The following is a 15,078-nucleotide window of genomic DNA, read 5'->3' as shown; positions in this document are numbered from 1 at the left end:
AACGAAAGAATTGCAGGTTCTGTCAAGTCCAGGCCAATTCTTCGAAAAGGTATCTCCAACAATTCACTCGCGCCATGGGCACAGACCCACTTCGTCGTCGTTCTCACGGCGGCTCGTCTCTCGGGTATTTACCGGTAATATCGTAATAATATTATTGTAAGGACTAATGAATGCATACCATTCCTACTGTTTGTAGAAAGGCATGAAACAAAGTGCTTATGGTAAATTAAAGCTCGGGGTTTGATCTTTCATAAAATTAATTTCGAGCGATATGCTGGAAGCCGGTACTCACGCCTAACATTTGTGCATCATAATGCTTGCTTTTACATATATTATATTATTCTAAACATTACGTATGACCTAGATAAGAATTCAGCAATGAGTAGGGAAGCAAGGGCTTATATTTACCAAACACAAACACTGTGCTTACAATGGCTTGGCACATGTGTAACTCGGAAATGCACATGCACGTTAGCTAAGTAATTATATGTAATTTTAGCAGTAGTGGATCATAGGAGCTTCTTTTGTAGTGGGCAGACTGCTGCTCATGTCGTAACCTGTACCATTGTCCAGAAAAATACATATAAATATTCAGCATACCCAATAATTGGTAGCCAATAAAAAGGCGAACTAACAAAATTGTGTGGAATCGTATTCTTTCAGCGCGAGCCGAAATTATCGCCTTCATTACTTACAAACTAAAGGTGATGGAGGAATCAGATTTTCGTAAGCATATAAATGCTTGTACGCAGTGACTATGCAGGGCACTACATATTATACTCATGAATTCATGTCGAAACATCATAATGCTTACTATTGAGTAATATCTCAAAGTTTCGTACTTCAACAAATGAAATGAAGAAATAATATACGTTTCTTATGATGAGTACAATCAATTACATTTTACTTTAACATAGTGCACAGCCCTCAGCACTGAGAACATTCTGAGATATTCACACATCGTAGTAAAATTCATGCGCTGAAACAATTTTAGATATTTTGCTTCATAGCTTTATCTGCAGAGCTAAATTGTTCTGGAGATAATTACCACTCACTTCAACTTTCAAGAAATAAAAAGCCGGATTATTTCGGCCCATTACAGACGTTTTCATACTATCAAGCAAGGGCATCTTTAAAAGCCCACTCATTGAAGAAGACAAACAGAAAACAACATTCCACAATCACAATGCAACGCCAAGGAAACACGTTGTGGTTTTTATCGCAGATGCAGGTAAATAACAAAGACAACGAAGAAACATTAAAGAAAACTGGACGTAAGCAGCAGCTTCTGTTCGCTGGAATGCGCTAAAGTACTCGGCTGGAAACACATTGTACACCCACGCACATTTGTGGTATATCACCACATAGGACATGTACACGCTGCAGCGACATCTGTTTTTTTTTTCTGAGGAACGTTGGTGGGTCGCACAATAAACACGGAAGTCACGGATGACAGGAGCGCAACCGGTGGACATTTACCCCACCGAGACAAAACCAAATGCGGGCGACACCTGTGTAACCTGCGTCACGCGCGCGATGAACCATCGTAGATTTGATGCTTTCCGACTGGAACAGTTACAACGCGCACGAAAACATCGAACTCTGCGCAAGTGTACCTCCGACACCATTGCAACTATTCGTGAGGCTACAGTTGACGTTGACAACCGGTGAAAATGATTTAAAACGATATGACAAAGTAGGTAGCATAAGCAAGAGCGCAAAACGACATCGATGGACTTCAATGCAGCTGACAGAAGTCCAACAAATCCTTCAAATCACGCCCTAGCTACACTCCTAAGCAGAATTACACCATTTGGGTCGTATCTTGCCACACAGCAATTACCGTCATCTGTCTTGTCCGCATTTCCTTTCTTCAACGGTGCAAGCCCGGTGCTTCCAAGTCACGAACGGCGTGCGCGTTATCATCACCGAAATGAACGATATTGCAAATGAATTTGATGCATATCATTCGAGATCTGGTGCGCACTGCGGATAACAAGTCACGGTGATAAAAATGAGCCGTGGCCTACCAGACATGCCCATAGACAATAAGTAAGCCGGTGATCCTAAACATGTGAACATGTAGTAAACCTCGTTGATTTGAAGTCATAGAGGACATGGAATTTTGTCACACCGATGGCTAAGCTTTTCGTTCCTTTTCTTTTTGCGCTGGCGTGTCAGCTACAGCTCACACGTCTGGGTGCGCTGCGGTGAGTTACCGTTCCGTCCTGCAAGCGGTTTCTGCTTCTTGCACTCGCAAGACTGACGGCTGTCTGGTTTCTAATCTCTGAAAGGGTGACCGCTTGATACACACTGATTTACTACTCACAGCAGTGCGATTACATCCGTTCACGGGCGGAAATCTGTACAAGCCAATGATACTGCCGTGCCTGCATTTCACCACCCTCCTTTTCTTTTTTGGAGACTCGTATACTCATTGCCTCTCTTTGCCAATAAGATGGGTAGCGGAAGTTTCTGACTCTTCCTTTTCTAATGAGCACGCGACCATTAAATTTTCCTGAGTGCGCTTACGTGTGCAGTTTGATTACGCTATGGATGGGTTATGCTATGCCAATGAAATAAATTTGTTTGCCACTTTAAGGTTGAAAATATTACGTAATTTTTAGATAGGTCTCTGAAGAGTTTGTAAACAGGCACTGCAATATAGAATACTTGTGGGTGTCGCATTTGCCGAAAGAAATCAAACTTCGAAGGATTAGTATTGATTTGTGCTCTTTTGTTATGATTCAGTGTGTGCCTGTTACACATATCTTATTATAAATGCTTCTGAGCGTGTGCATGAGCTCAACAACCATTCTTCCGGCATGCAAGCATGAACAGAACACTGTCGCGCATCATTTATGGTAATGGTTACATATAGGCAGCATATATTGAAACCGGGCACAGACGACAAGAAGCCGTGGCCAGAGCGGAAGGTTCAAATTATCGAGGTTTTACTGCATGTAGTTGCTTAAATAAAGTGTATAGCGGTAATTCAACGTGTATATGTATTTTTGTGAATAAAATGTTGTCATTGTATAACGGTTCCTTCCTTTAAATGCAGGCACACATTCCCGAAGGTAGTTTGCACCTCTAAAGGAATTATTTCTAGAAGGCATGGCAGGTATGTGCCCGGCAAAAGTCCAATGCAGAGAGTCGTTTCTAGAAGGCCTAGAGTGTATATCTGCTCTTTATTGCGCAGACATACATTAATCGGTTAAGGCATATCTCCTAAATAAGGAGCTACACATAGGCAAAATTACTACAGAGCCCATCAGATAGCCTCATGCTGCAGGTGTCGCATGAGATATCAAACCTGCAATTATATATTTGTTGTGCACGACGGGGAGCCCACTGTGTATGGCTGCTAAGGCAGTGCGTGCAAGTGATACATGAGCCTCGCATCATACTGCAGTGCATATGAGTTACGATGGCCTCCCATGGCCGCGCATACGTGGGATGTGAGGCCCTTATATGTGGGAGACGAGGACCTTGTACGCATACGTGGGGTATAGGACACATACAGAATAATCTCGTATATACGAGCCACGTATAACACGTACCTATGAAAATGTTTAATAGGTATGGGGACATTTATGCTTCGTGTATGCGACGTATTCTTTTTTTTTTCGTGACGAGCACTATATCAGTGCAGTCGCAGAGATGTACGACTCCGATCATTCGGTAGAAAACAGCTTCACATCTGCGATGCAAGACATAATAATTATGTCACATGGCGCGACATGAAAGTGGGTGACTTAGTCTTACGTCTAATTAGGAGACGCGTATCTGTCTTTTATGTGTTGGGCACTATTTTTCGGTCGCGAAGGCGAGCACATAGAGAATTTTTACTACCCTTCGTAGCCTTAAGTATGAAACATGTATGAATGAAACGGAGTACAGTTACATGTGAGCTTGAATTAAAAACACGACCCTTATATTACGCTTTCTTTATATTTACAGTGGCACAGTGTTAAATTAAAATTTTCTTGGAGGGCGATTCACGGGCTGCATTAAGACTGTATAGAGGAAAGGTTAGTCCATGGAACTTTGCATACGAAAACTTGTCGTACTTTCATATTCACAGATAACTCCGAGCTTAGAAGGCACCAGTGAACGAATTCTGTTTCACGTCGAAGAAATTTGCTTTATTATACTGTCGGGCTTGGAAATGTAGTGAAACCAGTAAATGAGCATGAATATTCAGCAACCACCGACAAACATTTGCGCGTAATATCGATAAATAAAGGAGCCGGTGGCCTGTGCTGCTAGATGCCAGAAATGTTCGAGGTGTATCGTATAGGTTGTTCATTTTGTATACATGTGAGCAGGAGAGATAAGAGGTATCAATACCACCAGCCATCGGTCTAACGCGCGGAATTGGAAAAAAAGAAAATATGTATTTTTTAGCTGCAGAATTATTGCCCTGGTATACCAAGCTCTATTTGTTTTCGGTTCCAAGGTAAACATTCGAAAAATTCTTTAATTCCGCCCTCATCAGACCGCAGCTTAAGCACGCGTGACCTTGTGCTTAGAACTACAGTTACAGCCAGTGGCATGGCAGTGGATGGAAACGGGTGTTAGAAAGTTCGCAGCAGCGAGAGTCCAATGTGTACCGGAATTAAAATAAGGATGATTAGGAGTGAATGCCCACGGAAGCGTGGCGGTAGCATGCGTTACTACACTCCAGTATGCGATTTAAGTGTACATGCGAGATTTATGTAATTGTATCGCTTTAAATTCCCGCTCCTTGCTGCATACAGGGTGTCGCGACTATCATGCGTCGCGTTTTTATGACGCGCCATTCTCCGCGAAGATAAGCAAATGAATAATGTTCACAGTCTAGTATAGCAGCCACCAGTAACTGTTGTGTGGATGGCATTACAATTATTAGTCCTTCGAAAATAGCATCTTTAAACTACTGCTTTGAATACCATGCAGCCAATGCAGGATTTGTGGAAAATTAATACAAAATCAAAGGTGGCATTCACACAGACAGGCACCTTATGCCTTTTTTTTTGCGGCTGATAAAGAAATTCAGCGAGAAATAAATTATCAGGTCACTAACCATTCACCCGCCTTAAAAAGCAGCGTAGTGGGTGGTAGTAACAAGTTGGTTTAGCCTGCCAATCAATGCCGATGATTCCTCCACCCGGGCGTCTCTTACAATATCACTGCGGCGTGTCACTACATGTCCATTAAATGAGTCTCCCTTAAGAATGTAATGAGAAGACAAGAACCTTTCTTGAGGGCTATACCTGATCCTTCTGGGAAAACAAGGTGTTGCAGGCTCAGATGTGGAAGGTTCTTTTTTTTTGTTTGCAGGTTCTCCGGAAGAGCGTTCCTTTCGTTTCGGTATTTAGGGCGAGGCCACAAAAACTGCTTCAAGTCTCCTCTCTCATCGTATACCTTACAGTTCAGACAATTTATACGTGCCGTCTTAAGTAACATCGCTGTTCAACGAGCATATCCTTTCCTTATTTGATATAGAAGAAATCTCTTGGTTACGCAGATCCTATGCGGTGGAAACCAAAGTGACCCAAAGTTATTAGGATTGTCAGACTTTGTAACTTCATTATTCTTTAGGACCTTCAGTTTAGGAGGAGGATAGAGCGCTGCGTATGCAAGAGCAGCAGCTTTTTCATTGCCAGCAATACCAAATAAACACGGTGTCTGCTGAATCTTTAATGCGAATCCTTTGTTGCCGAGTTCTATCAGGAGGGCTAGTGATTTCTGCGGGAACAAGATTCACGGCAGACCGCGATAGAGCTGTGGCGTCACAGTCTTTGAGTCTATAAGAAGAACCACACTATGTGGAGGCTAATTCGTTAGTTTGCGTAGAGCAGTGCTCTTGACACACCTTCCACAACTTTAGACGAGGCTATGCAGTTCAGACAGCCAGACCCCGTATATCTCAGGGAGAGAATATAGAATGCAACTTCGCAGTGGGCTTCGTCTACTATGGCATTCCCGTCTGTGTATACTTGTAGGGGATTCAGTTACGTCGTGGTCAAATTCTCCAGAACTAGTGACTAGGCTTCGGCAGATGGAATGCAGCTGTTTCACCTTAGTTGTGGTGCACTCAAGTTGCATGTTATATTTTGAACGTCCAAGGCGAGTCTACCCTTTTCTTCTGTCTTGAGCTGCGCAATACTGAGACTCGAAGCGTGCAGTACTCCATAAAAATGTTGGTGCTGCCTGTTACCTATATGTCTCATGAGGGCCTTGCCAGGAAGAGACTCACACAAACGTAGCAGCTGCGCCATGAGAGTCTGGGAAGCCTAAGTTGCAGAGCGCATGACTCAGCCTCGTAGTGCTCTTTCTTATTCAAAGCCGGCTGAGGGACACCCAGGCAAAGTTCAAGACCTTTTCTGTGTATGGCTTTTAAGCACTCGTATTGCCTATCGGAGGGTGAAATCAGAAGTAGCGCGTGTAGCATCCGACCGGTAACCAACACTGAATGTAGACGTAGCGTTGACGTCGGATAGTTGCCCCACCATACACCGCCGACTCGCTCGGGCACATGTAGCGTGCTCAAACAAGTTTCATAACACATAGTGGCAAAGCTGGAGTTATCTGGCGTGCCCCGTCCGTGACAGTGCGGCGTGACAGATCTCCCACTAACTGCTTATTCGCGTATTCTACAGAGGCTAGGTAACGTTAGATATTTTGCTTACTTTTAGGCGCGACAACAGGTAAGCTTATCATGTTAAGGCATGTGTTGTGTTATTGTATTGTTCGCTTGATGGCCTAAGTTAAAGTTCCAAATAAGTAATTTTAATTAAAGCTACTTTTTCATTTCTTTTAGGGCACAGCTCTTAAGCGCCCGTTCCTGCGTTGAGCGTTGGTGTCAGCGTAACCGCGCGAACGCGCTCGTGCCACTCCTCACGCGTTTGTCCTCGTCTTCTTCCTCAGCTGGCTCCGATGCCGCTCATAATGTCAGCGCTCCCATTCTCATGACGTCAGCATTCCCATTCCCAGCAATGAGCTTTGCGTTATCCAAAACCGGCGCTCCCGAATTTCGGCAGTGTTGACGTGGTCCTCGGTACTCGGAAGTCCTTAGGACGAAAATAGCCATAATATAGCAAGCCAACTCGGAATTTTCGACGCAAACCCAGATAAAAGGTTCCTCAATTTGCCTATTAATAGCCCAATCTGGCAACCCTGTTCGCTGCGCACCTTATGGGCCATCCACAAATGGACGGCCGACGCGAAAACTCCTAAATAAAACTGCATGTTGCGCCTGCTGCTTTTGAACACTGCCACCATCCTCCTTCCCTGCGCGTCCCCTGGACGCTGGGCCTCCTAGCACCCTCACGTGCTCTATTGCGGTTTTTTAACGCGATAGCGTTAAGGAGCTCGTGTCGCAGAAAAGCCGGTGTCGTCGGCGTCGGCGTCGGCGTCCGCGGCGTTGGCCGTGAGCGATAAATCACGGCAGGCACTTCATAAATAAAAAAATTGGAGGACGCTTAAGCTTCGCCTTCAAGAGTGGAACGCGACAGCGTTCCCGTCGACCCGCCAAGGGGGTAAGACAATGGGCTACGGCGCAGCGACTACGCGCCCCGCATCGGACGCGGTGAGCGTCGAGCAACGCAGCGTTCGGCGCGACAACGAAATGTGCGCCTGAGCAAGCGACGCACGCCTGAGCCTTAGAAACAGCTCGTTTCTAAGGCAACACCGCGTTCACTAGAGGCGCTTTTGTACCGCTTTGAAGCATCGAACTCGTGGCTCAGTGGTAACATCTCCGTCTCACACTCCGGAGACCCTGGTTCGATTCCCACCCAGCCCATCTTGAAAGTTGCTTTTTATTTATGAAGTGCCTGCCGTGATTTATCGCTCACGGCCAACGCCGCGGACGCCGACGACACCGGCTTTTCTGCGACACGAGCTCCTTAACGCTATCGCGTTAAAAAGCAACTTCCAAGATGGGCTGGGTGGGGATCGAACCATGGTCTCCGGAGTGTGACACGGAGACGTTACCACTGAGCCACGAGTTCGATGCTTCAAAGCGGTATAAAAGCGCCTCTAGTGAACGCGGTGTTGCCTTAGAAACTAGCTGTTTCTAAGGCTCAATCGTGCGTCGCTTGCTCAGGCGCACATGTCGTTGTCGCGCCGAACGCTGCGTTGCTCGACGCTCACCGCGTCCGATGCGGGGCGCGTAGTCGCTGCGCCGTAGCCCATTGTCTTACACCCCTTGGCGGGTCGACGGGAACGCTGTCGCGTTCCACTCTTGAAGGCGAAGCTTAAGCGTCCTCCAATTTTTCTTGGTTGTATTTTGTTTCCGCCGCCACCTCTCTGCCAAACATTGCTATTATTTTAAGTGGTTTCCCCAATGATCTCGTTTTGTTTTCGAAACATTCTCGGATTTTCTCGTCTGAGTGCCCGGATAACGGCTCGTGCTACTGGCTCAAGGTCACTTGAATGTCGTCCATAGCGGGAGCGAAAAGCATATGACACATAAAAGTGCGGTTTATGGGAGCTCGCGTGGTAGCAATGCAGAAAAGGCAAGAAACCAAGGTAACAAACTGAAGAAATGACCGAGTAAGCCAGTAATCAGGAGTCGTCCTATCAGAAGGACGAAGTGTCATAATTTAAACTTAAAATTCACGCTTTTATGGAAAAAAACACTTTAAGTGTACGTAGATAAAGCACTTTTTTCTTCCGCCAAATGCATTCATATTCATTGGCAAGGCTGCGACGTATTCTGAAGATGACATTGCAAAATATCATTCATAAATGTAGTTCGGGAACGGGGTTTGTTCAAGATAGCATGCACGCAAAGGAGCACGATTTTGGCTCCAGTGGCCTTTCGCATGAAGTGCTTCTTCGTGTTGTTGCTCAGAATGTGGTATATTAACGCGACAGCGTTAAGGAGCTCGTGTCGCAGAAAAGCCGGTGTCGTCGGCGTCCGCGGCGTTGGCCATGAGCGATAAATCCCGGCAGGCACTTCATGAATAAAAAACAACTTGCAAGATCGGCTGGGTGGGAATCGAACCAGGGTCTCCGGAGTGTGAGACGCTACCACTCAGCCACGAATTCGATGCTTCAAAGCGGTGCAAAAGCGCCTCTAGTGAATGCGGTGTTGCCTTAGAAACGAGCCGTAGAAAGTTATACTGTGGTGTATATCGGTGATTATGAACATGTAACTTACAGAAGTCGCAGTTACACGAGTAGCGAAGTGCGTTTCCGCTACATTTCTTCTGCGCTTTCCGCACACACAGAGCCATCTTGCGGCAAACACAGAAGACCCCCTCCTCTGAATGTACGGCGCTGCCCCGACAGGTGGCGCGCCACGCGTGCATTGGGGATGTGCAGGGACCGGTGCGAGGCGCGTCGCCGCCCGGACTCCCTCTCCCCTGACGACGTTTCGCCTTGCTCCCTCGCGGGTTGCAGAATCAAGCGTCCTTCCTTTTACTTTTGGAAGATAGCCAGCCAGCCGGCCAGCCAGCCAGCCAAACTGCTCTACACAAAACTATGACTCAATTTGCAAGAAAAAGGCTTTAAGAAAAGAAGACTCGTCAACTTACATGTCGTCTGAAAAACAGAAGGCCCTCTATAGAAAATTAGTCACCTTTGATTTATTCCTGCAACTCATATGTGGCAGAGCTGCCAGCGACGCAGCATCTGTGGCGGAGCTGCCAGCGACGCGGCATCGTGACCTGTTATGTCACGCTCCTGTTCCCATATATACGAGCGCCCCACCGGCAATAAACGTTGTTGTTCACAGACAACCGGCTTGCTTAAATCCTACTGCTTATTGGTCGAGGTACGGCGCTAGTACTAACGGAGAAGCATTGTAGACTGATTTGCCTTGTATATTTCTCGTTCTGTACATAAAATGTATAGGAACTGCTTGCACAAAGGGACAAGTTCCTTTGTCGCGCTTTCTTTGGCTTTCTTACACCAATCATGGGGCGCAGTCCTCCAAGAAAGACGTCACCCTGTAAGGTTGCGGCCTGTCGGTAACGTTCTATTCCCTTCTCAGTAACATCTCTAACGCGATATTTTCTGTTGACTGGCTAAATAAACTTTTTCTGCACAGTTTCTTAGCAATTCACTCTGTGAATCAAGGAATGACTGTGAATGCGAAATTTGTCCCCGTATACGAAAGACTGCCGGTTGCGCTGGGGGACAGCAAAATATGTTCCGATTTTCTGTTCGAGGTATTGGTGTGGTTGCGCTGCTCGTACCGATCATCAGGCCAGCCGTGCTGCATGTCCAGTGGCTCTGGCGGCCCACTTTCGACGATCTGTAAACAAAGCAGCAAACCGTGTAGAGAGTGAAGTGGAGCGTGTGCTTCTGGATCCTAATCGTGGCTATGGCGTAAACAGCGCATGCCGACGTCTGTCTAGGACGTCGCCGTGCGCTGTATGATATATCTGCACCAGCGCTCCGTCACGTGTTTTTTTTTCATATTTCGTGAGCTTTCTTTGCAACTCGGAAAAAAGGACTGCGTGAGACGTATCGTAAAGGAAACAACTCGATCGTGGTTTCTGAAGGTGTTCCCCAAATGTGCATATCATACTTGGGGTCCTCAGCCAATATTTAAAAAGTTGGGTAATTAAACTTAATTAATTAGTGAGTTATGGGAAAAACAAAAAGTTCGCTGAGTTAGTTAGGTTAGGTTAGGTTAGGTTAGGTTTAATTCGCTTCCGACGCGGCTTCCATTTTTAAATTCTTGGCTCATGTGGGACAACCTGTATATAACTTTATACTATTGGCGCAGTTAATCCAACACCACCTAGACAACACAAGGCCTTTTGACTCCGATCCATACCGTCATGTTACCTGGCCCGAATGCCATATAATAATGGGGGTGCTCCCGAGTACGCAACACTGATTTTGACGTCGCCACTTTCATCCCGTCAGCCTTGTCAATTTAAATTTTGGGCTAGGTAGCGTGACGTAATGGGTCGGAGTAAACAGGCCTTGTGTTATTTAGGAGGCGTTGGCTGGTCGCGCTCCTCTATTTCTGTCTTCTTTTTTTCTCGCACATGCGCACGGAGTTGCGCCCGAGGAGTTTTCGTCTTACAGGCGACCGACACACGGACGGACGCATAGACGGATCTGCTAGCCAAATACAGCTTCGCTGTATATGGAACCGGAACACTCGTCTTCGCATATAGCGTTCATCGGAAGCGTTTCCGGGTAAAGACTAGGCTTCATAAGCTGCAGTTGCCGGGAAGCGGCAACTATAACAAGTGATGCAGTGAGTGACGTAACCACACTTTCATGTGTAAAGGAAGAACCCGCTTTGCAACAGTTTCATTTGTGTCCTGATAGCTCTACTGAAAGGTTAGGGATAGTCAGGACTTCTGAAGAGCAGCGTAAACACAATGGGAGAGGCGACGGTAACAGCTACGTCAATATGCACAAAGGCGTCGTGCTCAGGCTCGGCAGGAACAAGTTGAAGGCCACGTAACATTGGTCTATCGAACCAGGTGATACCACAGCTCCGCCCCCAAGTACCTTCTCAGCGTGGATTAGAATCTTTTTTTTTATTTTAGTAATCATTGAGAAAGTCGTTGAATAGTGCATACCAATCCCATTATTCATCATACATTCAAGCCATGACATTTATGAGGCACGAAAATATGTCATGTCAGTATTGTTATCAGGCGGAACTTACGGCTTAGCGGAGAAAAAACCCAATTGCGTTAAAATGCTTCGATGCATCGTTTATACCAGCAAAAATAAAAATAAAAAGCGTGTAACAGCTAGTAGTCAAACTAGCCGCGATAATGTTCTGATACGTAACCTTATTTGTTCGTAGTCCGTGTTACAATTACAAGAAAGATATTGCAAGCACAAGTCTCCTCATTGGGTGCATAGCACAGCGCTTTCACGCAACATCAAAGATCACAAAACTTGAATGCACATACGCGTGCAGTTATACTTGACTAGAGGCCAAATTATCTTCCAATCTTGTGTGGTTTGCAGGGTCAAAACAGATTATTTTACATATATTCAGCTGGGACCAAAGGCTGTTAAACCCAACTGTTGGAATAGGCTACGTTGAAACAACATGAATAACTGTTGCCCGGTTAGATGAAATTTACTATTTGCCGTAGGGCAGCCCAGTTGCCCGTCTAACAATATACACAGGTTTCACTGACGGTTGGTAAGGAAACCGAGTAGGCACGGTGTAGTGACGGCCTATTTCCGGTTTCGCCACGCGCCTACGTAGGCGAGGAGCAGTGTCTGGAAGCCGCTTCTGCCGAGTCTTACGGCGCGCCAGCAATCGCTCAGCAATGCAAGCTGCGCATGCCACCATCAAGCCGAGGAACCACATCCAGAAAGAAGCCTTGCAGTTTCCCAGCGTTAGTGCGCGCGTAGGGTCCGGCGCTGGCACAGGGTCCGCGTCGAAGTACGTCTTCCGCAGATGCTCGATTACCCCGTGTGACCAGAGCTGAAGAATCCTGCAATATAGGCACGAAAAATTACTCTGTGAGAAATGTCTTGCATTCATTTAGTCCCGAGCAACATGTTGTTGCTTCTCCTTTATTGCCTGATTTGTTATCAAATTTCAGTCTCAGGCACCCCTGTTATGAACCGTCTCCTTTAAAGTAACAGAAAGCGGAGCGTCAAGCATGTGCGCTAACCTTTACACGTGATCATTATGCAGCAATGGCAGCTCCTAAAGCAATGGCAGCTCCTTGTCAGCTCCCTGGAAGCTTACCATTATCACTGAAAATGGAAGTGTACAATAAAAATATTTGACCGGTGCTGGCACATGGGGCAGAGAATTGGAGACTGACAAAAAGCTCCAGAACAAATTAAGGACCGTGCAAAGAGCGATGGAGCGATGTCTGAGAGGCATTACTTTAAGAAAGCGAAAGAAAGCGGTTTGGATCAGTAGAGCAAGCGGGTATAGCCGCTATTCTAATTGACATTAAGAGAAAAAATAGAGCTGGACAGGTAATGCGCAAGTTAGATAACCGTTGGACCATAAGGGTTACAGAATGGGTGCCAAGAGAAGGGAAGCGCGGTCGAGGATGGCAGAAGACTAGGTGTTCAATGGATTTAGAAAACTCGCGGGCGCTAGTGGGAACTGGTTGTCGCAGGACAGGGGTGATTGGGGATCGCAGGGAGAGGCCTTCGTCCTGCAGTGGACATAAATAGGCTGCTAGTGCTGCTGCTGCTGCTGCCGCCTATGATGGCGATGAAGAATATGTTGGCCACTGCCACTTATAGATAAAAGCAAAATTAGCGACTATTCAGACAAATTTCAACGATTGACCGAATTGCCGCCAGAAACAGTTAAATAGCATCATCCTATTCAAGATCTCTCCTGGCTGCAATCCAAAACTAATAAGTCAGTAATTCTCTACGAACACTGAATCTTTTTTAAGCAGGTTAAGCAACTTTACTAACTGTACTTTCGCCATGCAGCTAACGCAAAGCAGCTTGATTCTTTGCTAAGCTCAGGTAAAAGATGCGCTGTGCAATATTCATTTAGCGGAATAAAGAAAAGCCGGAATTTTCGCCTTTCTTTAGCCGCGAATTCATTTAAGAATGTATTACCCACTTAAAGATTGATGTAATCTTCCTGCTTTTTGTAAAATATTTTGTAATGAGTAAGCACCTTTCCTTGTGAGCCCGTACAAAAATGAAGGTGTGGTTTAGTTACACACAATTTGTACAAGGCATGGCTATGCACATGCCCAGCGCTATGGCCTCAGAGATTGCGCAGGCTTACATGCTTTGTTGCGGCCATCGCATTCGGCGCGCTCCTCAGCAAAAAAAAAAAAAAAAAAAAAACGAACTATAAAGATATGGGCGCTCCCAGCTGGCTCTAGATGTTGGTGTCAGCCAAAGGCTCTGGCGGTTTCCGAGGCGTCCGTAGAAGGGGGACCACGTGAGCTGTCATCGTGCGCGTTGTGTCTCTTGTCACGTGTTGAGAAAGAATTTCGTTGGATATATCATAGGCAATTCCCCCAGCTTGGCCTCATGCTCTCCTCGAACATTTTGCATCTACGCCGTCTAGACCTTTCGTGGCTTGATTTTATCCTCTGGTTCTCGGAATATTTATCCATATCGATTTTGTAGCTTCTATAGCAGGATCTTATGTTAGTTTTATCATTCTAAATTTCTAGACAAATCATTTGCGGCCCCGCACAGCATTCATTGCCTCTAAAGTTGTAGCTTATCGTATATGGCACAGTTTATTTGCTGCTTGCCTCTTTATTTTTTCATATTGTTTCTGCATTTTGCGTTGGTCTGGTTGAGCAATTGATATGGCTATTTTCACGTTTGTACGCCAACTCTGTAGTGCAATGATCTTCGTATAGACTAATTGTAGCATATTCTCAAGCGTACTTATTTTGTACTTCTAGTTTTCATTGCAATTGTACTTTCCAAAGCAACTAGTATTCTTATGTTTGGTGCAAATAACATTGAGATCAATACTGTTTATAGTTATAGTAATGCCTGCTTGGGTGAAATAAATTGATTGCATAATTTATCATTTCCCGCTTCGCGCACACCTTCTCGCTCCATAGTGAATTGAGATTGCGGCACGCAGCAGGCAATGGCGTGCAAACTAACGCAAGAAAGCACACGGGTTCTTTTTAATACACACAAAAGAAAACACTTGTGTAAACTTGCTGCGCCAGACCTAGTAAGTTGTAATATGTAACGTCTTGCTTAGTTCGTACTCTGTCACGTCGGCAAAATGGACAGTCGAAAGAAAGCGCCGACATCAGCACGCGAGACGTTCAATGATTTGAAACCTGCTCGTAAAATGATAAATGTAAATGTAAATGTAATGTGACATATAGTGCGTTTTCTGCGCGTGAAGATTTCCATAGATACTCCCACCACACTCACAAGCGTATGGAGAAGTTATATATCTGTGCGGGAACAAACAAAGGAGTTTCAGAATAATTGGCCCCGGCCCGCACTTTGCCTCCCATAGACCTTCAGCCGTGAATCGTAGGTCAGTAAGGAATCACATTGCAGCGCAAAAGCATTTTTCTTCATCTGTACAGACCCGACTTAGTAAACACGAGTACAGAAACATGTAGAGTGGACGAGTGTTTATTAGGTACGCGCTGCAAACATGAATAGGAACTCCAG

General features: G+C 45.6%; 1 protein-coding gene across 1 annotated transcript in view; it reads right to left on the bottom strand.

The window, feature by feature from the left end:
• Positions 1-11,948: 11,948 nt before the first annotated feature.
• Positions 11,949-15,078, bottom strand: part of LOC142591481 (glutamate receptor ionotropic, delta-2-like) — a 36,114-nt gene continuing 32,984 nt past the window's right edge. The window contains exon 11 of the mRNA XM_075703810.1: positions 11,949-12,419. Coding sequence (XP_075559925.1) covers positions 12,059-12,419 — 361 coding nt within the window. The 3' untranslated portion in view covers positions 11,949-12,058. The remainder of the gene's footprint in view (positions 12,420-15,078) is intronic.

The sequence above is a fragment of the Dermacentor variabilis genome, chromosome 8 (genome assembly GCF_050947875.1).
Source record: "Dermacentor variabilis isolate Ectoservices chromosome 8, ASM5094787v1, whole genome shotgun sequence".
Lineage (NCBI taxonomy): Eukaryota > Metazoa > Arthropoda > Arachnida > Ixodida > Ixodidae > Dermacentor > Dermacentor variabilis.
This window is presented reverse-complemented; position numbering and strand designations above follow the sequence as displayed.